At 36.8% G+C, this 21,943-nt stretch overlaps 3 protein-coding genes across 4 annotated transcripts in view; all 3 read right to left on the reverse strand.

The window, feature by feature from the left end:
* Nucleotides 1–6: 6 nt before the first annotated feature.
* On the reverse strand, nucleotides 7–895 carry LOC115633841 (CDGSH iron-sulfur domain-containing protein 3, mitochondrial). The gene is made up of 4 exons (XM_030531332.1): nucleotides 762–895; nucleotides 560–707; nucleotides 395–488; nucleotides 7–337 (listed from the first exon to the last, which is right to left on the reverse strand). Exons 1-4 carry the CDS (start codon nucleotides 807–809, stop codon nucleotides 214–216), a joined length of 414 nt encoding a protein of 137 aa, XP_030387192.1. The 5' UTR covers nucleotides 810–895; the 3' UTR covers nucleotides 7–213.
* Nucleotides 896–1,206: 311 nt separating this feature from the next.
* LOC115633663 (aldo-keto reductase family 1 member B1) lies at nucleotides 1,207–2,300 on the reverse strand. Its single transcript, XM_030531108.1, has one exon. The coding sequence runs from the start codon at nucleotides 2,206–2,208 to the stop codon at nucleotides 1,273–1,275; it is 936 nt and encodes a 311-aa protein (XP_030386968.1). The 5' UTR covers nucleotides 2,209–2,300; the 3' UTR covers nucleotides 1,207–1,272.
* An 8,056-nt stretch (nucleotides 2,301–10,356) lies between these two features.
* The window catches only part of LOC115634645 (rap guanine nucleotide exchange factor 4), a 61,068-nt gene continuing 49,481 nt past the window's right edge, over nucleotides 10,357–21,943 (reverse strand). For both annotated transcript variants that reach the window (XM_030532502.1, XM_030532503.1), the window contains 15 exons: nucleotides 21,727–21,778; nucleotides 21,342–21,436; nucleotides 20,384–20,470; nucleotides 20,106–20,247; nucleotides 19,797–19,989; nucleotides 19,375–19,520; nucleotides 18,105–18,249; nucleotides 16,924–17,100; nucleotides 16,486–16,647; nucleotides 14,733–15,094; nucleotides 12,813–13,066; nucleotides 12,574–12,744; nucleotides 11,922–12,055; nucleotides 11,511–11,860; nucleotides 10,357–11,431 (listed from right to left, as the gene is read on the reverse strand). In XM_030532502.1, the coding sequence (XP_030388362.1) occupies nucleotides 11,304–11,431; nucleotides 11,511–11,860; nucleotides 11,922–12,055; nucleotides 12,574–12,744; nucleotides 12,813–13,066; nucleotides 14,733–15,094; nucleotides 16,486–16,647; nucleotides 16,924–17,100; nucleotides 18,105–18,249; nucleotides 19,375–19,520; nucleotides 19,797–19,989; nucleotides 20,106–20,247; nucleotides 20,384–20,470; nucleotides 21,342–21,436; nucleotides 21,727–21,778 (2,598 nt within the window). In that variant the 3' untranslated portion in view covers nucleotides 10,357–11,303. The remainder of the gene's footprint in view (nucleotides 11,432–11,510; nucleotides 11,861–11,921; nucleotides 12,056–12,573; nucleotides 12,745–12,812; nucleotides 13,067–14,732; nucleotides 15,095–16,485; nucleotides 16,648–16,923; nucleotides 17,101–18,104; nucleotides 18,250–19,374; nucleotides 19,521–19,796; nucleotides 19,990–20,105; nucleotides 20,248–20,383; nucleotides 20,471–21,341; nucleotides 21,437–21,726; nucleotides 21,779–21,943) is intronic.

The following is a 21,943-nucleotide window of genomic DNA, read 5'->3' on the forward strand; positions in this document are numbered from 1 at the left end:
TTTAACTTCGCTTCGAACTGGGGCAACATTTGCTAAAATGTAGACCCAGGTGTATTTATATTGGGCGCCATCTTGTTATGTCCGCCTTGGTCTGCCGCACCCCTGTCGCGGTCGAATCTGACCCTGAGCCGATGGCTAGCCGGCGTAACGACAGGGGATGCACTGGCAAAGGCGGACATAACAAACTATTTGCAAATCTGACCATAGCTTGAACTATTTGACAGCCGCTTGGATGTGTGGCTGTTTGTGTGTGCCGTCGCAGAAGGGCCGATGGGTAGTCTGCTTGCAATTGCAGAGCCAGTAATCGCCGGTCTTTTCAACCCTGAATTTAATGGGCCTATTGGGAAATTAATAGAGTGATTATGTTGTTAGCTGAATTATCTCTACCCTTTACCTTTGCTTTATCTTTAGAAATTCATTTTTGTGCATGCCGTCGCAGAGTGGCTGAGATTTCGATTTTCCGCATAAGCACCAACTATAGTTTTTATCTGTGGAATATAATTGGTGGGGGGTTATGTAAACTATTTTGTTACGGCAGCCTGCGATCTTGTTTGCTTACTCTCCTCCAGGTGAATTTTGAATGGTTTCTTGTCAAATATTGCACCGTTCTCCTTTTGCAGTTGTGCGGATTGTTTGTCCTCTAGCGGATTTTTGGGTATTGTCTTGCCTGTTGCAGCAGTAGCTGCGTCCTCTGAACTGTAGTGTTTCTGTTAAGGAATAGTTTAGTGCAATGCATTATATTTGAGAATGAAGAAACTTACCTTGAGCAGCCAAGGGGCTCGTAATATGCGTCGTACCAAAAGCGACATTTCAATAAATCTTTGCAGATGTCGGAACAATTATTAAATGAAGCGGTTTTGTTTAATCCAGTAGCAATAGGAACATATGTTGGCATCTAGAGTTTCCATTGCGCTAAAGAAGCTTTACAGTAAGCTTAAAATATAGTGCTGCCAGCTTGATTAATTGCTTTAAACAAGTGGACAGGTCCAATCAGCGCCGTTCCATTTCACAATGTAGGAGACAACTTTCTCTTGAATTTTTGATAACGCAAATCTTGCGGACCTTATCGAATAAACAATTTCATACAGCTTTTTAATTCAAATATAAGACCTTGTTAGCTTAGATAGCCGCAGTGTTCCCCATATACAATAGTATTTAATGTAAAATACTCAAAGTAGATAAGATACTAGCAAATAAAAACGTTTATTAAAATGGTCGGAATGTGTTTATTTGAAAAGCAAACACCCAAAAAAATATATAACATATGCATCTCTAGTACTCATCATGGAAAGGATAGTATTTGTGACTAGCCATCCCAGAGAAAGGCACAGTCCGTACGCCGCTGTGATAGCTTTTCATAATGTCCATGTCCTCCGGGCTTAGCTCGAAATCGAATACTTTAAAGTTCTCCACTATGCGGGTTTTGCTCGAGGACTTGGGTAGCGGTACTACTCCGATTTGAATAAGATACCTCAGACAAATCTGGGCCGGCGTGCGTTCGTATTTTTTGGCCAATGCCTGCGCTTTCTCGTCATAAATAAATGGTGGCCAATTGCGTGCGGGTTGAGGACGCGCAAGCGGACAATACGCACAAATCACGATATTCCGCTCAGTGGCGTGCGCTATGAGCTTCTTTTGCTGGAAACCTGGATGGCACTCCACTTGATTTACCACCGGTTTGATGCGACAATTCTGCAACACACGTTCTGTTTGGGCTGCATTGAAATTGGAGAGACCAATGCTGCGCACCAGGCCAGTGTCCACTAGTTTTTCCATTTCCCTCCATGTGTCCAAATAGTCGACATCGGTGAGCTCAAGCGTGCCATGCACATTGCGATCATTGTGGAATTTCTGACCCACCGGAAAATGCATTAAATAGAGGTCGACATAGTCTAAGCCCAAATTACTTAAGCTGAGTTTAAATGCACGCTCAACCACTTGTGGATCATGGTGTATGCCACCCAGCTTGGTGGTAACATAAATGTCTTCACGTTTAACGACTCCTTCGGCTATTTTTTCGCGAATCGCCTGTCCAATCTCATGCTCGTTCTCGTACACAAAAGCTGTGTCTATATGGCGATAGCCTGCATCGATAGCTGCACGTGTGGCGTGATATGCTTCCGACTCATATGATCGCCAGGTGCCTAGTCCGAGCAATGGCATCCTCTGGCCGTTATTTAGTGTAATTTTGGGCGCGAGATTTGGCATTTTGTTGATAATTGTCAGCAATTAATATGAAGCGTATTGCGATTTCCACTTGTTATCTATTCAACCAGCATCAATGCTTCCCAACTGTTCCGTGCCAGCAGCCGGTTTGTACTAATTTGTACATTTAGCTTCAATCACTCAACCGCATAGAGTAGACGTGAGCGTGTGACGTCATTTGCGGCTGCCACGTAATAGTATTTCCCTACCATATGCATTATTTACCTTCGATAGCTGTGCTGTCAAAAGCTTTTAGCGGAAAGCTTAAAGCTTTACGCACGCACATCAGCATCGTGTCACGAATTCGGCGGGCCAATTAAAAACAGGCGATTTCTGCTAACACATCAAATTTATTTAAATATGAAAGTATAGTATGAGCTGGATTTAGAAATGTTAGACATTTATATAAGTACATTTATATATGTATGTAACGCTATTGCAATATTTAAATATTTTCCAAATTTACTTTCTTCACTTTGCATATTTTATTTTATTGTTCTACCCTCTACCTGTAGGGTAAAAAGGGTCCGTCTGTCTGGATGAACGCCTGGATTTTGAAGATGGTTCAGTCCACATTCACCAAACTTGGTATGAAGACTCTCTTAATATCCAGGCATTATATTTCTTTGATGTTTAAGCTTATTTTGACAGCAGATGCATTGTTGCTATCTTTTTGCTGCTATATATATTATTGGTGTTTTAATCTTACTGTGATCTCTTCCGAGAATTTCATTAAAACTATGCTTTTTTATTATTTCCTGTGTAGTGTGTTGATTTCATGCGAGTTCCTGCATCCAACAAACGAGGTTCTTGCCGGGGCTCGAGCATTTGTGGTCGCTATGAAATCAAGCACTTACATTCAACTAATGCCGGTGAGTTCAATATATAGTATGTAGTTTCGCCTAATTGTTTTTGTAGTGTAACAGATAATATTTATATGTATTGATAAAACTTGTAAACAGTTATTTGAACATTTAGTAGTACATGATGTAATATAGTATATATTTGGTTTGAACATCGGCTTAGATTTGCACTTTTTATGTTTGCTATATCAACTTGATTTTTTTTCGCAATATTTCTATTTAAATGTATCATTTTTCGGAATTAAATGTTGTTCTATAGTTTTTAAAATTGTATAATCGTTTTGCCAAATTTATGCAAAGTTCGAAAATGAAATCATCAAAATATCGTATAAATAAAGTATTCATAGGTTTTTGAGATTGTCGAATCTAATCACAATTAAAAATTTTGAATTTTATGTTTTTTTGTATACATAGTTGTAAATTATTATATTGGCAACTATTATTCAAATAGCACATCAGTAGTTGTTTTTGCCAAAATATTATCAATAAAGTTCCTTTCTAATTTTTCTATGGGTATAGAGTAGAAATGCCCAAAAATATATAGCTGTATATGTATGTACTTTAATATTTGCCACAAACGCTTTAGGAGAATTTACTTACGTCTAAATACAACTAACATACACATACATTTCTCTAAACAATGTACACGTATATAAATATGGGTATTTCCTATTCTGCTGTTTTCATATGACATTACAATACTTCTGTTAAGAATTATGCCCACTAGAAAAGTTATAATTGGACGCCTTTGCAGGTATGTAGATAAAGTAATAAAAGCCTTTACACTTTCACATATTTTTCACATAGCTCATACTAAAAATTGGTGTTTTGCGTTGTTTTAGATAATATATACTTGTATTCATAAATGTACATTAAATAAAATATGATTACTTCCCAAAACTAACAGTACATATACATTTATTTCTTGGTGTTTACAATACTCATATACATATATAACTACTATATAGTAAGTTGTCAAATATACGAGTATAATATTATTTACTTATGTATGTTTGCTTTGGTGGAAACCAATGATTTCTTCTTCTGTTGCTGCTTGTTGATACGCTTGATGCATTGCACTATTGTTAAATATATAAACCAAGGAACGTATGTAAGTATGTATGTATGAATGTTTGTATATTGTATCATATGAGTTTTTGTCTATGGTAAGTAACCTACTTTTCGGTTCTTGTTTTATATTTGTCGTTGTATGAGAGACCTTTTTGGGAGAGGATTTGGTTTTTTTTTTTTTGTTATATTCTAGACATACGTATAATAAACTACGGATTCTTACTATAAAATAGTAATTGTGTTTATATGACATACCGAAAACAACATTTTTATAAATAGGTAATTTCATTAATTATTTTTTAACCTATACGAGTTTTATATAAAAAACAATATATCGCAATTCCTGAAAATTATTTGTGATAGAATAAAATTCAAACCGATTTGCTTCAAACTGTAATTATATTCTGTAACTAATTCTACAATGACATTGTGCAGCTGCAAATTAGTAAACTAATAATTTATGTAAATTTAACAAAATTTTTTGTTTCCCGATCTTGTCAATAAGCACAATTCTTGTTTTATATTTGGTCTATATCCATTAAAGTACAATAAATTTACGTATGTACTATTCACTACAAACATTCACCTATTATTATTATTATTATTAACAGTTCGGCTGCAATGTAAAATGTACAGGCGAACAAATATTTAGCTATAGCTACGAGGCCTTAAGCTAGCATTAAATAACAGTTAAGGATATTTAAATTTGTTACATATAAATATATAGGACGGGGCTTAACTTATTGTATGTACAAATTATGTTATAGGGCCTTAAGGGTATTGCTATTGTTGAGGTATCGGATTATCGTTTCTATATTAAGGGGATTGAGATCAAAAAGGGATTGGACGGGGCTTATTGTGGGGAATAGAGAATTTCGTATAGGTTGTAAATGTGGGCATTCCGCCAGGATATGTTGAATGGTTATACGCTGGTTGGTGCACATAGGGCACAGGGGCGCTATGTGAGGACGATTAAAAAGGTAACTATGAGTGAGGTTGGTGTGGCCCAATCTTAAACGAATAATTTTCGAGAAAGTGGAGCGAGGAATTGAAAGCTTGGATTGATTTCGACCGTAGTCGTATATTGTATTCGCTTTTGTGTTGTTGGAATTGTAGTATGAGTTCGTTTGATGAAAAAGAGATATTTGTTCGGATTTGAAATGTTTTTTTATATGTTTTAGGATATCTGTGATATTAAAGTTATTGTGAAATGTGAGTGGGAGGAGAAAAGCGTCTTTGGCAGTCTTATCTGCATCTTCGTTGCCTTTTATCCCGCAGTGTCCAGGAATCCATATTAGTTTTAATTTTTTAATGTTTTTTAATAGTAATTGTCTTATGGCAGATGGGTAATATGAAGTATTGGTGGAATTGGAGATGGCGTTTATTGCTGAAAGGGAGTCAGTACAGATAGCTGTAGGATGAGGAGAGAGTTGCGATAAAAGTGTTGCTTTGTGGATGGCAATAATTTCGGCTGTATAGATGGAACTGTAGTAAGGTAATAGGTTTTGCTGGTGAGAATCATTAGCTACTATGCTAAAAGAAGCTGCACCGTTCATTTTGGAGCCGTCGGTATAAATGAATGAGTAAGATGAGTAGGTATTTTTCAGCTCTAGGAATTTTTGGTGGTAAACTTGTAACGGAGTAATGAGTTTGGGTAGTTGGTGTAGAGAGATGTCTATTGCGGAAGATACATCATTCCAGGGTGGAATAGGGTGTCTCTCTTGGGGAAAAGGTTTGAAGGGTAGACCAAGATCTAAAACTGATTTCAGGGCTCTATGTAGGGCGGATGGAATATTAGGGTTTGGCTTTCTTGATTTAAGTATTTTTTCTATTGTTGGTTTCAGTGGTGATCCGTTTGAAAGTAAAATTTGTCTAATAAGTTTGGCTGTGGAAAATTTTGTTCTGATATCTATTGGCATCATGTTGGCTTCGAAGAGGAGGTTGTATATGGGAGTGGAGCGGAAGGCACCAAGAGCAGATCTTATTGCGGAATGGTAAATTGTTTTAATTGGCTTTAAATAGGAAGCAGGGGAGTTTCCGTAAAGAAATATACCGAAATCTATCTTTGACATTATTAGGGAATTAATAGTGTGAATAACGCTGAGCTGGCTGCAGTTGTATTTATTGTTGGAAATGCATTTTATAATGTTAAGCTGTGTTGAAATTGAAGCGGTTAGGTTAGATATATGGTCCAGCCAGTTAAATCTTTTGTTAAATGTAATTCCTAGTATTTTTAATTTGTCTGTATTTTCTATAGGGGTAAGAGTGGTAGAAAGTTTGATTTGGCAGGAGTGCTTTTTGCAAATATGGAGGTGCTTGCATTTAGAGAGCGAGAGTTTGGCCCCTGAATGCTCGCACCAGGAGAGAATGTCGGTGAGTAAAGGGTCTATGTCTATTTGAGAGCTATTGTTTAATTTTTTAAATATATGGTAGTCATCGGCGTACGCACAAAAGTTAAATTGCTTGTGTTTATTAATTATGGAGTTAAGTTTGTTGAAGGCGATGATAAATAGGATAACTGACAGGGGTGATCCCTGAGGGATGCCGTTGTGTTGGGGAAGGGTTGAGGAAAAGTGGTAGTTGGCATAAACTTTAATTTTTCTGTTGGTCATAAAGTTAACGCAGTATTGGATTATTTTAGGACCTATTTTCCACGAACGCAACTCGTCTATTATTGAATGGATGCCAATTTTATCAAATGCTTTGGTAAAGTCGAGTGATATAATTGAGGCATGGTTTTTTGTAGATAGAGAGGACGAAATCAAGTGGTCTAAAACTAGTAGACTGTCCGAAATCGACCTTCCTTTTCTGAAACCTGTTTGACGGCTATCAATTGATTTATTATGGGAAACAAACCACCATAGCCGGTTGGCGATAATTTTGTCCAGGGTTTTGGCAACGCACGAGTTAAGGGATATGGGACGGTAAGAGTTGAGGGAAGTTTTATCGGAATGTGGCTTGTTTAGGGGAATTATTTTACTCAGCTTGTAGTGCTGAGGTATGTGGCTATTGAAGATGTTATTAAAGTGGTCCACTAAACGGAGCTTTACTGAGGGATGGAGGTTTTTCAGCATGGCGTAAGATATACGATCCAGGCCTGGGGATTTTCCTTTTAATTTTGAAAGAACTATGTTAAGCTCGAGAGTGGAAATAGGTGACTCTATTTTTAAGGCAGAGGCGGACGGCCGGTACTTGGGAGGGGCTAGTAGGGAGCTGTTTTTCAGAGTAATAAAGGTGTTGGAGAAGTTTTCATCACTGGATTCGGCAGACCAGAAGGTACACAGTTCATTGGCTATGGCTAAGTTGTCTGTAATATTGACTTGGGAATCTGATTTGGTAATGCAGTGGATTGAAAGACTTGGTTTTAGACCACAGAAAGAGCGTAGGTTGCTCCAAATCCTAGAGGAAGAAGAGCCGGGGTTGATTTCGGCGGTAAAGGATTCAAGGGATGTGCGTTTTGCTATTTTTACTTCTCGTTTGAATAGTGCATTTGCTTTTTTATAATTAATTATGTTAGTAGTAGATATGTTTCGTCTTAGTGTTAAAAAAAGGGAATTTTTAGATTGTTTTAATTTTTGAAGGTTTTTGTTCCACCAAGGGACCTGGTGTTTTATATTATGTTGGTAAGTGGACTGTGGGATGGAACAGTTCGCACTTTGGTGAATGATTTTTTGAATGTTTGCTGATTCCTTGTTCAGATTTTTACTTTTAGGGCGTTGGTGGTGAAAATGGTAGCTAGCGTCTTGAAATCTTGGCCAGTTTGCCTTATCTAGTTTGAATTTGGGAGTTATTATTGGGGTTGAGTTGGTTTCGAATAGGGATGTGATAATTGGGAAGTGGTCACTGCAGAAGGTATCGGATTCGGTGTGCCATGAGGAATGAAGAGCGAGAATTGGGGTGGCGAAAGTGAGATCAACATGGGTCAGGGTGCTATGTGTACTGAAATGGGTAGGAGAGCCATCGTTTAGTAGGATTAGCGGTGATTGTTGTATAAATTGGGCTATGATGTGTCCCTTCTTATTATTACGGGGCGATCCCCATAGCATATGCCAGCTATTGAAATCACCGGTGATAAGGGTGGGAGTGTCTATGTTGCTGAAGACATTTTCTAGGTTATTGATGGTAATCTTATGATTGGGGGGGATATATGAGCATATAATATTGAAGGTTAATTTAGAGTGGATTTTGATGCAAACGGAATCGAAGTCTTGTTGAAGGTGTATCTCAGTATGATGAATGGATTTGTGTACAAGAATAGCGACACCGCCTGACGCGTTGCCAGCAGAGTTGATATTGTATATAAGGTAGTTGATTGGGATAGGGAAGTTTCTTAGCGTATTTAGGTGGGTCTCTTGAAGAGATATAATTTTTGGGGAGAATTTTCTTATCAAAAGCTGCAATTGGTTGTAGTTATTTAGGTATCCATTAAGATTCCATTGGAGTACTTTCAACATTTTGTTGTTATATTTATATTTATATTTAAATACATATATATATATATATATATATATATATATATATATATATATATATATATGTATTTAAATTAAATGATAGTGTTGTGGTAGCACTGGTGTTGTTAAGTTTTTGAATTTAAAAGTTTCGGGTCAAGTTTTTCTTTAGATTTTAGGGGCTTGGTAAGAGTATTCTGCTTAGCGTGAAAAATTCGGAGCTTGGGGTCGTCTTGAGGGTGTTGGTGATTAGGCTGGTCTTGCATCAGTGGTGTGGTGTCCATATCGATATCGGCGTAAGATGTGATGATTCTTTTTAGATTTGGTTGGTGAGTGGTATTGATTGTAGGCGTGGTGCTGAGGTTATTAATGGTATTGTGTGCGGGTTTCGATGTGCTAGATGAGGTGTTCGGCTGCGCTGGAGATGTCTGTTTCGGAGAATTGGCTACTATTTTGGAGTAGGTTGTGGTTGAAAGTGGGTGACGTGCGTTATATATTTGTAGAGCTGATTTGTGGTCTACTTTATGAATTGTTTTAATTGCTGTCAACTCTTTTTGTTTCAAAAATATAGGACAGTTTTTATCCATGGGTGAGTGGTTGTTTTCAATTTCGTTTTTGCAGTTGATGCAGAATTTGGTTCTGTTGCAGGTCTCGTCCTCCTTAGTGTGTTCCTCTTGACAGCAGTTGCGGCATGTTTTGAAAGTCTGTTTGCAGGCGCTGGTTGGATGTCCAAATCGTAGACATTGTTGGCATCTTAGTGGGCGTGGCACATATGGTCGTACGGTGACTTGCTCGTAGCCAATCATTATTTTTTCGGGGAGAGTAAGGGAAGCAAAGGTCAAAGTAATGAGTCCGGATTCCTTAAGAGAGTTGTTGACTTTTTGGTAAATTTTGTGTACATCGATCACATTTTGTGGCTTAAGCTCTTCTTTAATTTCGGTTTCGCTGATGGTACGAAGCTCATTTGAGTAAATTACTCCCTTTGTTGAGTTGAGAGTCTTATGTTCACTTGCTGTGACGGGAAAGTTGTGAAAAGTTTTTAGTTTAAGGAGTTTTAGGGCTTGTAGGTAAGTTTTTGTTTGGATAAGTAGAGAGCCAGCTCTTGTTTTTTTACAACTCTCGACTTCACCATTGCAGGTGTGGTCGATTACTTTTTTAATTATAAATGGATTCACATTATCAAAGTTACTGTCGTCATCTCTAGTAATTAGTAGGTATTTGCCGTCGTTATTGTTATTGTTTGTTTTTACACCGTAGTGTTGACTTAAATCGGGGGGGCGATTCATTTTTTTTTTTTTTTTATATATGTAGGGCGGGGCCCTTTAGAGATAAGGTATTAACTGCACTATTGTAGAGTTGTTTTTGTCTTTGCGAATTTTACTTTGAATAGTGGTTTGTTTTGAGTTATTGTTGTTGTTGTTTTAATAGAAAGATAAGCACTTGTGCACAGATCGCTAGTCTCACGTCTTATCTCTTCGAGGTTTAAGGTGATACTGACAAACATTCACCTAAAACACATCACTCGTATGTGAATTCATTAATATTATAGACTACAACTAATAAGGTCCCTCTCCAGTGTTTACATTTTGCTTTCATGACTTATGTAGCTTTTATAAATATAATAATTGTAGATAGTTTGGATGTAACAACATAACTTATTATTTTAGTGGAGGAGTTTTTAGAGGTTTTTAAGAAAAAGGGACAGGAAAAATAAAAGGATGCAAATCTGCAAATCTTTGTAAGTGAATAAATTAAACAAATGAAAATAGATTAATGTAGTTGTAATTTATTAGTATTTTTCTGTATAAAGTTTTAAAATAAAAATATTAAACAAAATTAAAATACCTAGGACTACGTGACTTATGCGCAACTATTTACTACATACAAGTATGTATTTGCTAATAACTAGTTTCAACTAGAATTTTGCTTAATATCTATTCTATAGTATTTACTTCCCAATTAGTGATAGAAAAATAAATTGCTAATTTTTTTAATTTAAATTTTGTCTGTGTTACTACTTTGGGTTCGGAATTCTACAAGTACTTGCATTTTTGAACGCTAGTGCAGGTTCCTTCTGTTTTATACATTTTTACAAAATATTGAAACTTAGTACTTAAATAGTAGTAGTGGTTATGTACTATATACTTGTATGTGTGCTGCAGAGTTTTAGGATAAAGTTGTAGTGCATTTCTGATATTGTTTCTTCTAATAGTTTAGTATCACGCTCTCAAATGCCACTCCATATTATATTTTTTCCTTTGTTGCCAATTGTTTTCACAGACTTTTGTACTACAGCATAAAGTTTCAAAAGGTCAATACCACTGCATTGATAGATCTACAGATTTACCACAAAATGCGGTTAAGTTTAATAGAACTTGATATATAAATAGTGTTTTAAATATTTAAGTATGTATCTATTTATAATGTGTATATTATGGGGTATTGGCTAAGCTTAATAATAAGTTTTGTTTTAGTGTAGAGATGGAGTTTTCTAAGATTTCAATGCTTAGACTCAAATGCTCAATTTGTTAGAATAGGTAAGCTCTTTGTTGAAGTTACTTCCATGCGGTTTCGCCTCTGGGTTAAACACATATTATAGACACTTATATAAAATATTTCAATATTTGACTGATGACAATATAGCTATTTAAGCCTTTAAGCGGCTGCTCAACATATATTGAATTTACTTAGTACTTGTACTTGTAAATTACATCTAAACTTTTCTAGTGGGCTCTATTTTCTGTGACAGGGCGGTGAGAATGCGTTGGTTGTCAATCACACGAAAACTGCTTATGTACGAACGTACTTCGCCCTCGCTCTTCGGTGATGGTGGTTCCAGACCTGTCGCATCAAAAATATTAAATTAAAATTAAGTCATCGTTTGTATATATAAGTATGTAAGGGTACTCGAAATGCTTACCCAGGCTGCGTGAGCGGCAAAATCTTATGGTTCGCATTGTTTGCGCCATCATGTGCATCTTTTCGAAATTCACAAGTCCATCCAGGCTCGTCTTGTTGCCTTCGTGTGCAAATGTCATGTCCTTTAGCAGCAGCGGCATGAAGGGCACCAAAGGGGGCTGAAGCTTGCCCACAAATACGCGATACGCCCGATGGTTGCGACTGGGATCTATAAGAGCCTCGAACTCTTGAAATATTTTCCGAAATTTCGATGGTATTTTCTCCCAGGTTTGCTGTAGTCGCGTTACAGCCATATTGGAGAGACCCATGACAATGGCGAAAAATGCATTGAGATTTTGATACTCCTTGCAGCTGCAATTTTCAGGTTTTCATTTAATCAATCCATTTTAAATAGAGTACTCTAGATGCTTACTAGGCAGCCAGCTTAATGAACTTCCGCACCAGACCTACGCGTTTGCTTAGGCTGGGCGTGGAGACCAGTTCGGTGACGATCCAATACTGCACTTCGTTGAAGCGTCGAAGAAACACATCCAGGTTAGCCGTTATCTGTGCAAATTTAAATATAAGTTGCTTTTGCAGTATGTGATTCGCTTACAGGTTGGTAAGTTCGTTTGCTCAATTTGCTGGCAGAAGTGCCTTAAAAATTGCACTTAGAATTTATGAAAAATGTTCATGATAAAAAGATGCACACCTAGGTGCTTTGCAAACTATGAACTGGAATGTGTTTGTTGTTGGAGGCAGAACTTTGTGGCACAGTGGTTCGTATTGATACAAATTTTTTTTACCTCCAACGATGTACAACGAACAACGTAAATTTTTTGTTTAATTATTCAAAAAACAATTATAATATTCAAAATTTAATTATTCACTGCAAAATTGAAATAAAGAAGCATATATTTCAATAATTTTTCGAATATGATTTAATGATATGTCTATGATAAAATGATTTCAGACATTTTACTTATAATTTTGCAAGTAAACATTCAGCAAAATTAGTGCCAAGCAAAATGCCAACGTTTGGCCAGAGCTAACTAAGTTGGCCAGAACTTTGTTCATTCACTTACTTTGCCGAAATGATGCCGTCCGAATGTGTGATAGAGGAGCTCGTATTCGTGCACTGCCCAAAACAAATCCCACTCGAACAATGTGATGTGATAGGCCAGCTCTTTGGTGCTCAAAACTTCCAAATCGATGTCGACACCCTCTGTGGGGCATTCCTGCTCCTGCAGTGGTGTCTGAGTGGAAATAAAAAAGGCGCTTAGTACACCAAGACTACGAAGCCGATTCTGCCAATTTTGATTACCAGTGCATCCAAATGATCCTTGACGGACACAAACAATCGGCCGTTGAGCGATAAGCCAGTTGGTATGCTCACATCGTTATCCTTGAATACGGCGCGCTCTCCATTCGACCTCACCTCGACCAGGCACAAGTCCTCGGGGCCGCGATTCAATTGAAGCTTATCGGCGGCGCAAGCCTTGATTAGCTCTGCGGTCGTATGCATCGGAAATCGCAGCGTGCAGTATGTGTGGTCGGCACAATACACACGAAAAATGACTGCAAATAACCGGGGATACAGTAAAAAAACATTATCTCTACTCGGATAAATACTTAAAAAAATGCTACATAAGTGAGTGCTTGGGAATTACAACAATCACAATATAACATAAGCTTCCTATCAATTATTTAATTGGTGATTCTTATTGTAATGACGAGACATATACATTCTACTTATCACTCTATATTTCTATTTTTCTATATTTATATTTAATATATATTTTCAATTTCAATTTATTCACATTTTGAATTAACAAGTGAGGTAAGGATAACTTAATGTTAAGAGTGCAGGCAGCACCTTTACTACATAATTAAACAAAATGGAGAAATAAAAATGGTTAACAACAATCGACAGTGTAAAGCGAGAAACAATAAACGAAAAAACCCATAAAGATTTAAAATATATAAAAAATATATATAGAAACCAGACAATTAATTCCAAAATATTTTTGATTCGATTTATTCACGCCATTTGAACATTTCTATATCCTGTATCAGAAGGAAATACTTGATATATACCTTTATATATTCGAAAAGAAAATACGAAGTCATGACAGACTTCATATGTAACAACAGCAAGACTAGATGAGAAGATCTCTAACAGTCTGTTCTTTCATATATCTCTATAACGATTTTGTTCTTTCTCTTTAGATATAGTATCGTACATTAAAATAAAAAGTGTTTAAGGAGCAATATTTTAGAAAAACGTAAGGAGAAACATCTTTATTGAAAAATATTATTTATTCTGCTTAGGAAATAAATACTCTTTCAAAATATATTATAATATATTTCAACTGCAATATCAATCAACGCTATATACGATTCACTTTTTTCTAAAACAAAATTGTATTCATCGATGGTCATAGGCCGTAACTAATTTATTTTCTGTATTTCACCCTTTTGCATGTTTTAAGCTATCATTAAATTGATTAAGAAAATTTTAAGGATTATTAATAACTCCACCTATTTACTGATTAATACCTTCACGATATAACATTATCTGAAATTGAATTCTTTTAACATTACACAAAGAATATAAAACTTTACTAGGTCCTTTAAGCAATAACGGATCTACCTTTATTTTTATTTCTTTATTTTCACTAATCCCATATATTTTTACAAGAACAAGTCATTCAACACTTACATTAACCCTTGCTTTCCCATTGTGATTATGTTTTATATTATATGGATGAATTAATCATACACAACATATATTTGCTCATCTAGTTTCTCCTGCTATTTTAATGCCATTTATAGTATGTATTGAAACGATTAGAAATGTAATTCGACCAGACACATTAGATTTTCGATGAACAACTAATATAATTGCAGGTCATTTATTATTAACATTATTAGGAAATATTGGGCCTTCTTTATCATATTTATTAGTAAAATTTTTCAAATTGCCTTACTAGTTCTAGATTGAACAATATATATATTTATAGCCTGTACCCAAAGGATGAAAGGCTATACTAGTTTTAAATCTTTTTGTTATGTTATTTTCAATATGACAACAAAGTTCTGAATTTTCAATTGGGTTTTAATATCTTAATAAACAAAGTTTAGTCTACCAGTCTTTCTTCCCGGTGTTACTTTACAATGAAGGGTATAAAATCGTAAAATAATGCTTGTGGAATGGCTTAAAAATTTTTAAACTTGTACTTACTGTCATCATCCGGTCGTATAACCGTTTTCGATGGCGTCGCATTGCCGCTGAATAAACATATTGGCTGGCCATTCGGAGGGAGCTTCCACTTTTGGCCTGCATTCTGATTTCGATCCTCCTGGTATCGCGCCATTTGTGTGAGCACGTTGTGTATTATGCTTGTCTCTTCATTCAAATCGGGATCAGCCTCCACTTCGGCAGCCAAGTCCTCAATAAAATCGCACACGCTGGGCTCTTCGAAGGCCGCATGCCGCACGGCCATGACCCATTTCTGCATAAAGTGTATGACGCGTTTCTTAAAGTTGATTATGTACTCCCGATCCTCCGGCGTCTGGGCCTCAGCATGCGCATCACAATGAAAGGTACACGGTGGTTAAGGACAGAACCAATGCAAATGCAAATGTGGGGGGGGAATAGTAAAGCAGGTCTTATCCTGACAACAATACACCTTTACAGCCTTATACGCACGCACAACAGGAATATTCCTACCGTCTCCACTCTTTTGTCAAGAGTCCTGCCGCTGGCTGCCTGCCTTCTTATTAAACATATCACGTATTCCAATGCAGATTGTGGGATTAGTTTCGAGCATCATTGAACCTTATGTATGAGTATATGCCCAAAACCCAACTTCTACTGACGCACTAAATTACCAAATTGTTGACCCAAAGCTAGCTCGACCGTGTTGTTGGTGTTGTTGCTGTTGTGGCTTTTGTTTCAACAACAGGTTTAACAGTTGCTTTGTTCGAACGGATGTGAATGTGTTCTTTGTTAGCCTTGTTGTGAGTGGGTGTATACGTATATGTAGGTATATATGCCCCTTCTTCTCATCTGGTAGGTTCCTGCTTCTGGTTGTGATTCTGTATGCGGTTCTGTTTTGTTCGGTGGGGCTGCGTGTGGTTTGCGTGCTGCTGACACTCAAACTGTCGCTATGGATATGTTTGTTACCCCCAGGGCGTTGCGTTTCAAGGCACGTGACTGGCTCAACACTGTCCATGTTCAGTTGTTCTGTGTGAATTTTTAAAGTGTTATGACAGCAGCACGCCCATTCCAGGCAGTAAAGGGCCTTTTAGGCACGGCTCCCAAAAAGGAATGCGAAATGGAATCTAGCTGTATGGATTTGCAGCTCGCCCCTTAATATACGCGCAGAGTTAAGTCGTAAGTTATAAAACGTGGCCGCATTTCGTAATATATGCCTTCAGATATTCAATTTATATCAAAGAACTAATGCTGCTGCTTCGGTGAACTAAGCTGTCACTCTAATCTACTGCTATACGTATATTGCTTGCCAATTTTCAAAAACGGAATGGTTGCAATTTTAAGAAATAAAAATGTCATGGCTTTGATCACAATTATTGCTACGAATTAAGCTTCTAGACCTACAATTTTGTAGTACTTATAAGCATTCGTCTATATGTTAAAATGGGCTTATCGATGCGGGTTTGAATTGTATGGGCTTATTTTAAATTGACGATGCTCTAGATGCTTCAAATAAGTACGACTACAATGCAGAACTCACAACAAACTGAAAAAATACTATCAATTCAGCTGGCAATGCTAACCAACCAAATTAGCTTTATAACTCGTAAAAATATTGCTTTAAATGAAGACCCTGTATTTGAGTTTTCATGGGTGTTCACTTTTTTAATGCCTAATGCACTATTTTGAACATTTTTCAATCTGCTGCCTTCCTTTGTTGATTTTTTGCATAACTGCTAAAGCTGTTTGCCAGCTATTGGTGATTTGAAAAGGATATTAATTGGCCAGCTCGTCGACCAGCTGCACCACGGGCATGAAAACAATATGTGTGAGCAGGAAATCGTCAAGGAATGGATCCATGCCGCTGACCGTCTGTCCCAGTCGGGTCTCGAGCAAGTGTTCCAGCATTTTGGCGGGAGTGCCCGACATGACCGTGTATCTGGAAATGGAAGACCAAACAAAAGCATTAATATTGGGTCACGGCAATGCGCCGATAAATGCCTCGAAGCGCTCGGCCATCAAATACTATATGTTCATAAAAACGGCAATAAAGGAAAAAATTTCATGTATTTTTTTCACACAATTGCACCGAATTAAATGCGTTAGCAGCAGATATCTGGGAAAGTTACTGTTGTTTGCTTTCAATTAAGAATTTTACGTTCATTTAAAATTGATTAGATTGGGGCATTAAAAATAATTAAAATACGCTACTCACTTGAATGCCGAATGTTGTCCGCGTTGCTTGGCCACGCGTTCCAGCACTAAAACGTCCTTGCCGTGCTCCTGCAATCTCAAGGTGTTGGCCTCCACATCACGCAATATACGATTGAAATGCTCCTTGTCGACTCGCAATAGATGACAATTGTTCTCCTTGAGTACGATGGTAGCAGCTCTGTTAAGCAATAGATAAATTGTAAAAAATTACTTATACGCACTGTTGGCCCTCATTCGGCAGCTGTTCGTTTTTGGACAGCATTTTTTAATCTAATATATGTTTATTAAATATAAGCAAAAAGTCTGAGAGAGGGTGTACATTTCTCTTGTAAACTTTTCATGTTTTGTGCTTGCTGGATTTGCATTCTGTCGGTAACTCTTGCTGGAAAACTTTCAAAAGTTAAATAGAAAAGTTCAGCATTTCAATTTTTATTCGTTCTGTTTTTTTATGTTAAGCGCTGCGCTAAGAAAATATTCACACTGTGCCTTCCTGCAGCCGGAATTGCATTTCATCACTCACAGCAGGATATTGGCAATGATAAATAAATGAATGCATTCACACAGAGCTGAGTAAGTTAGCGCTTTAAAATGCTATTGCAAGCTTGAAGCTTTGCTTTAATATCAACAATATCAAAATCTAAGTTTTAAATTATTTTCTTTGAGCTTCTATGAATACGTAGTGAACAAAACAAGACTAAGTTCAATGCAGTGCTATGTTTAGTGGCAAATTGTTAGTTCAGAGACTAACAATGGTCTTAATAAGGCTATTGACGATGCAGTTGTTTTCCTTTTTCTTTTGCCGAAGCACACAACAGCTACCATTTTCACAGACGACTTGTTGAGCGCGCTATTGTTCTGTGCTGCCAGGTTAAAAGTTTTCTTCTTGAAATATAAGTAAAAAGTGGCTATTCAACTCTTAACAAAGATGAAAGTGATACGCCAAGAATTGTTGCAGTCTGCTAACTTTAGAAGGGACACTGAGGTACAAGTTTTTGCCTGACAAATTTTTGTTCGACAGTTTAAAACGTTCAGCGATTTTTTTTCTTTGTGTATGTACTATACTTGGAGAGGGGCTTTATTCAATAGATGCTTGAGTGCGATGCACGACTAAAATAAGTTTGTGGCCTTGTTGGCAAACATTTTAAAACATTTCGCTTAAGAAGGATGGGAAGCAGAACTCACCTTGGTGCGTCGTTTATGAGAGCCAATTTGCCAAAATCATCGCCAGTCTTCAAAGTGGCAACTGTGCCCTTGCCATGTATCACAACATCTACCGAGCCTTTTAGCAAGATGTACCAGGATCGGCCCTCGTCGCCTTGATTGAATACTGTCATTGTTGTTGTTGTGGCCATTGTTGTTGTTTTCAATGACGTTGGTGTAGACATTCATTTAATGAGCCGTAGTCATTAGCAAACAAGGATAAAAATGAAGGAATAAAAGGGTTTAATTTAGCCTTTTTCGTTGTCTGCGTTTCAATTATATTCACTCAGGCTATTGAGCCATAATGAAATGGCATTGTTGTTTATTTAATTAAAAACTCTGCGCGTTGCTTCCAATCATTCTACCCGCTTGAGTAGCCGTGATTACAAAGGGGCTCAATATGCAAATAAAATGTTGACGCATTTTGTGTTTCTTCTCTTTACTTAAATGTGTGGAACTAAATTAATAATTTTATGTTAATTCTATGTTTTTATTTTTGTATTAAAGTTTTTAATCTTCATAATCACAAAAATATTTAAATAAAAAAAAATAAAAAAAAAACGAGTTTTGATAAAAAGACAACCTAATTTATTATTATTATTACTTTTGATATGAAAATTATCCAGGTCCATAAGAATTTTTAAACATTTTGTTAATTTTACGAAAGATACTCGATAAAAGTAACATACAAGTACGAGGACTTCGTTGAAAAACTCCTTAAATGTACAAGTACAAAGTAAACATGTTGTTCGAATATATGCATATGCCTTTAATATAGTGGAATAGTGAATGTAGAATAATTATATAAATTTAAAATACTAACACAATACAAAGAACAACAATTGTAAAAAACAAGATTTTGTATAGTTAATATCTCCTGCGGGCCTCGAACCCATAAAGGGTCTATAAATGGGAAACGGGTTCAATCAAAATTATATATTTTTGAGATTTTGATAATAATAACATCGAATGGAGTGTTTCCAATTTAGTTGTGTGTGTGTGTGTGTGTGTTTCCATTAAAACAATATTTTTGGCAGTGGCTGTGACATCAGTTCGATCAGACAAATCATTTGGCGCACATACACGTACACACAAATAAACGTTTGTGGTAGAGTCGGCAACTCTAATTTAATGGAAATTGCACAATGCAGAGTGATGTGGCCATGTCGGTCAGTTAATTTATGTCTGCTTCAGCTTATATTCAGCTGACGTTAACTCTAAGCACACATGTACCATCTATATGTATACTTACGTATGGTGCCCGCCTGTGTGTGGGCTTCGAATACAATTATAGATGACAGTTCACGCTTGATGCTAGTCGATAAATGTGAGAGCGCGGCAATATGCACGAGTTCCTCAAATACCAGCTCCAGTTCCTCGGGTGTGCGTTCATGCGACCTGTGTGTGTTTGTATGAGGGGAGGGAGGCAGAGAAGAGGAAATTGATTAAACCAAATAGTGGGATTTCATGCCAACCCATTCAGCCAGGGGCACATGTATGTATTGGATAATGAAACTAATTAGCAGGTAAAAGCGTTGTTAAGACAATCAACACAAAATATAACGCATACGCACAGTGTGCCCACCGAACTAGCATAACAGCCACTTGTGTTCTCGCATTTCTATCAAACAAGTCAAAACAAGTCTTAAAAACACTTAGGTACTATTTCCTTACGGTTTCCGTAATATCATACGCAACGTGGCATCAGGACCGCGTTGGAAGAGCGTGCTTAATGCCTCGCGTATGTACTCATTAGCCGTGTTTAAATCTTCTGCCACTGGTATGCCAGCTGCTGGAGCACCTCCCTCCTCATCCAAGCGAAAACGATACAGAAAGCACTTATCCTTGAACGGTTGCTCCTTATTGACTGCGTTGGTGAAAGGCAAGCGTCAAGAAGCGTGGAAATTGTTAAATGTGTAAAAAGCAAGATTAATTGAATTGTTATAAAAGCAGCACGCACACAAAATACTCGTATACACTCACCATGAGTCAGAACGCCTTCTTCGAGCAGAGCCTGCCACATGCCAGCCGCCTGGGCACGAGTATGTACAATGGGCGATAGGTTGACCAACCAATCCACTAGCTCCGTGCCGGGCGCACACTTGCGTATTAACTTTCCCGAAACCTGGTGAGCAATGGCAATGGTCGCAAAGAGACAATTTATATAATTAGCATCATAAAAAAGTTAGTTGGCAGCCATAAAGAAAGCAACAACAGACATCATGCTGTCTGGCAATTGTCGTCTCAGCTCACTCACTCACCTTGCGATCCTTAAGACAACTTGAGTTATCAGCAACGAGTAATGTGCGCAGCGCCCAACCCATGCGGTTCATAGCAGGACTCGGCGTCTGTGTGCAAAAAAGGAAAACACAATCTTGAAATATGGGCGAGCAAATTGAAGACAAATGTTTGCTTTAAGTTTTTGTAAAGGTTACGCTTATGGCCTTCAAACTTTGGAGACGACAGAAAATTGTGTATTTATAAAAAATAATCATAGTGTAGTTCTTTTCTTGGAAACTCATGGATTATAGAACTAAAGACATGAGCTCTCTGTACGATTTAATGCATTTTTAACTCATGCCAAAATCTAAAACTACTGATAACCTAATCATTATACTAATACTTAGCCATATTAATAGGGCCATGTATATAATCTGCATACAATCCACAAAAAAAGCAAAAAAGAAAACTTGTCTCTTTGGGACCGAGGACAAACTAGATATACAGTTTTGCTATTTTAGACCATATATATCGTCTTGTCATATTGGTCAAAAATATATTTATCTATGTTTCTGTGTGTTATATACATTCGCACAAAACTAGGCTAAACTTTTACCCTGTGAGTACAGGGTAGACAAGTAATTAAAATTTTATTTTGGCATTTAATATCATAAGGATGTTTATGAATGTGTTTTGCCATTAAATTAACTTTATTATTCGATTTAAGGAAGGATATCTTCTCAGAATCTTGTTGCATTTTATAGACTTAAGAAATAAAAACATAATTATATGTACTTCTAACTTCTACTAATTTGAAGAGCTTTTCGAAAGAATCGAAACAATAATAATTAAATCCTGGACTTCTGTAATATTTATTTAATTCATTGGACTATTGCAGCTCTAAAAATCAATACTATGGAATGCAAATGTTGATAAAATTACACAGGATAAGGAGTGAAGGTTGTGTTTGTTTATATATTATGCACATTTCATAATTACCTCGGTTATGGGAAGCGCTGGATTGGGATGATCCGGACTCAATGGGCGTTTTGTGGGCGATGCTGCTGCAGCGGGCTGCACACCGGGACCAAAGCCTGCAAATTCCATACATGTGTTTAATTAAGTATGCAATAGGGGCATAATGTGTTTACATACTCTAGAATAATAAGCTCATAATTCAATTTTAAATTACTTATTCAGCTGTGTGTACTATGTAATTAATTGCTTTTGTGCTCTAGTGCAATTTTTATATGCCTATATTTTTTTATGTACTTTTTATGAGGGGCGATTTAAATAATTTGAACGCTGCCGCTGACAACATTTTTATTATGTTTGCAAAAATATTTATTTGATTTGTAATGAAACCATTTTGCGGTTGACTTACCATTCTTTAGTTTGCAATTAGTGATAATGTCATTCATCAACTCCTTGTTTTTCTGCAATGCAAAAACAAACAAATATATTATTTAATTAAATTTACGTTAATAAAGGCAACCACCATAACCGTAACTAAAATAATAATTACATTGCACTCATTGTGTTCAAATGCAGTCGATTTAGGACGCACTTGTTGGCGCTGAACGAGGCGTCTCAGCTTGATG

Source organism: Scaptodrosophila lebanonensis, unplaced genomic scaffold (assembly GCF_003285725.1).
Source record: "Scaptodrosophila lebanonensis strain 11010-0011.00,11010-0021.00 unplaced genomic scaffold, SlebRS2 tig00000001-arrow-pilon, whole genome shotgun sequence".
NCBI lineage: Eukaryota > Metazoa > Arthropoda > Insecta > Diptera > Drosophilidae > Scaptodrosophila > Scaptodrosophila lebanonensis.

Bases quoted from the DNA above. Each gene is read 5' to 3' on its own strand.
- LOC115633841 (XM_030531332.1), bottom strand. From the start codon at position 809: ATGTCGCTTTTGGTACGACGCATATTACGAGCCCCTTGGCTGCTCAAG. The intron at 708-761 runs GTAAGTTTCTTC...ATTCCTTAACAG, and splicing joins GAGCCCCTTGGCTGCTCAAG to AAACACTACAGTTCAGAGGA. The intron at 489-559 runs GTAAGCAAACAA...TATATTCCACAG, and splicing joins CAAAATTCACCTGGAGGAGA to ATAAAAACTATAGTTGGTGC.
- LOC115633663 (XM_030531108.1), bottom strand. From the start codon at position 2,208: ATGCCAAATCTCGCGCCCAAAATTACACTAAATAACGGCCAGAGGATG.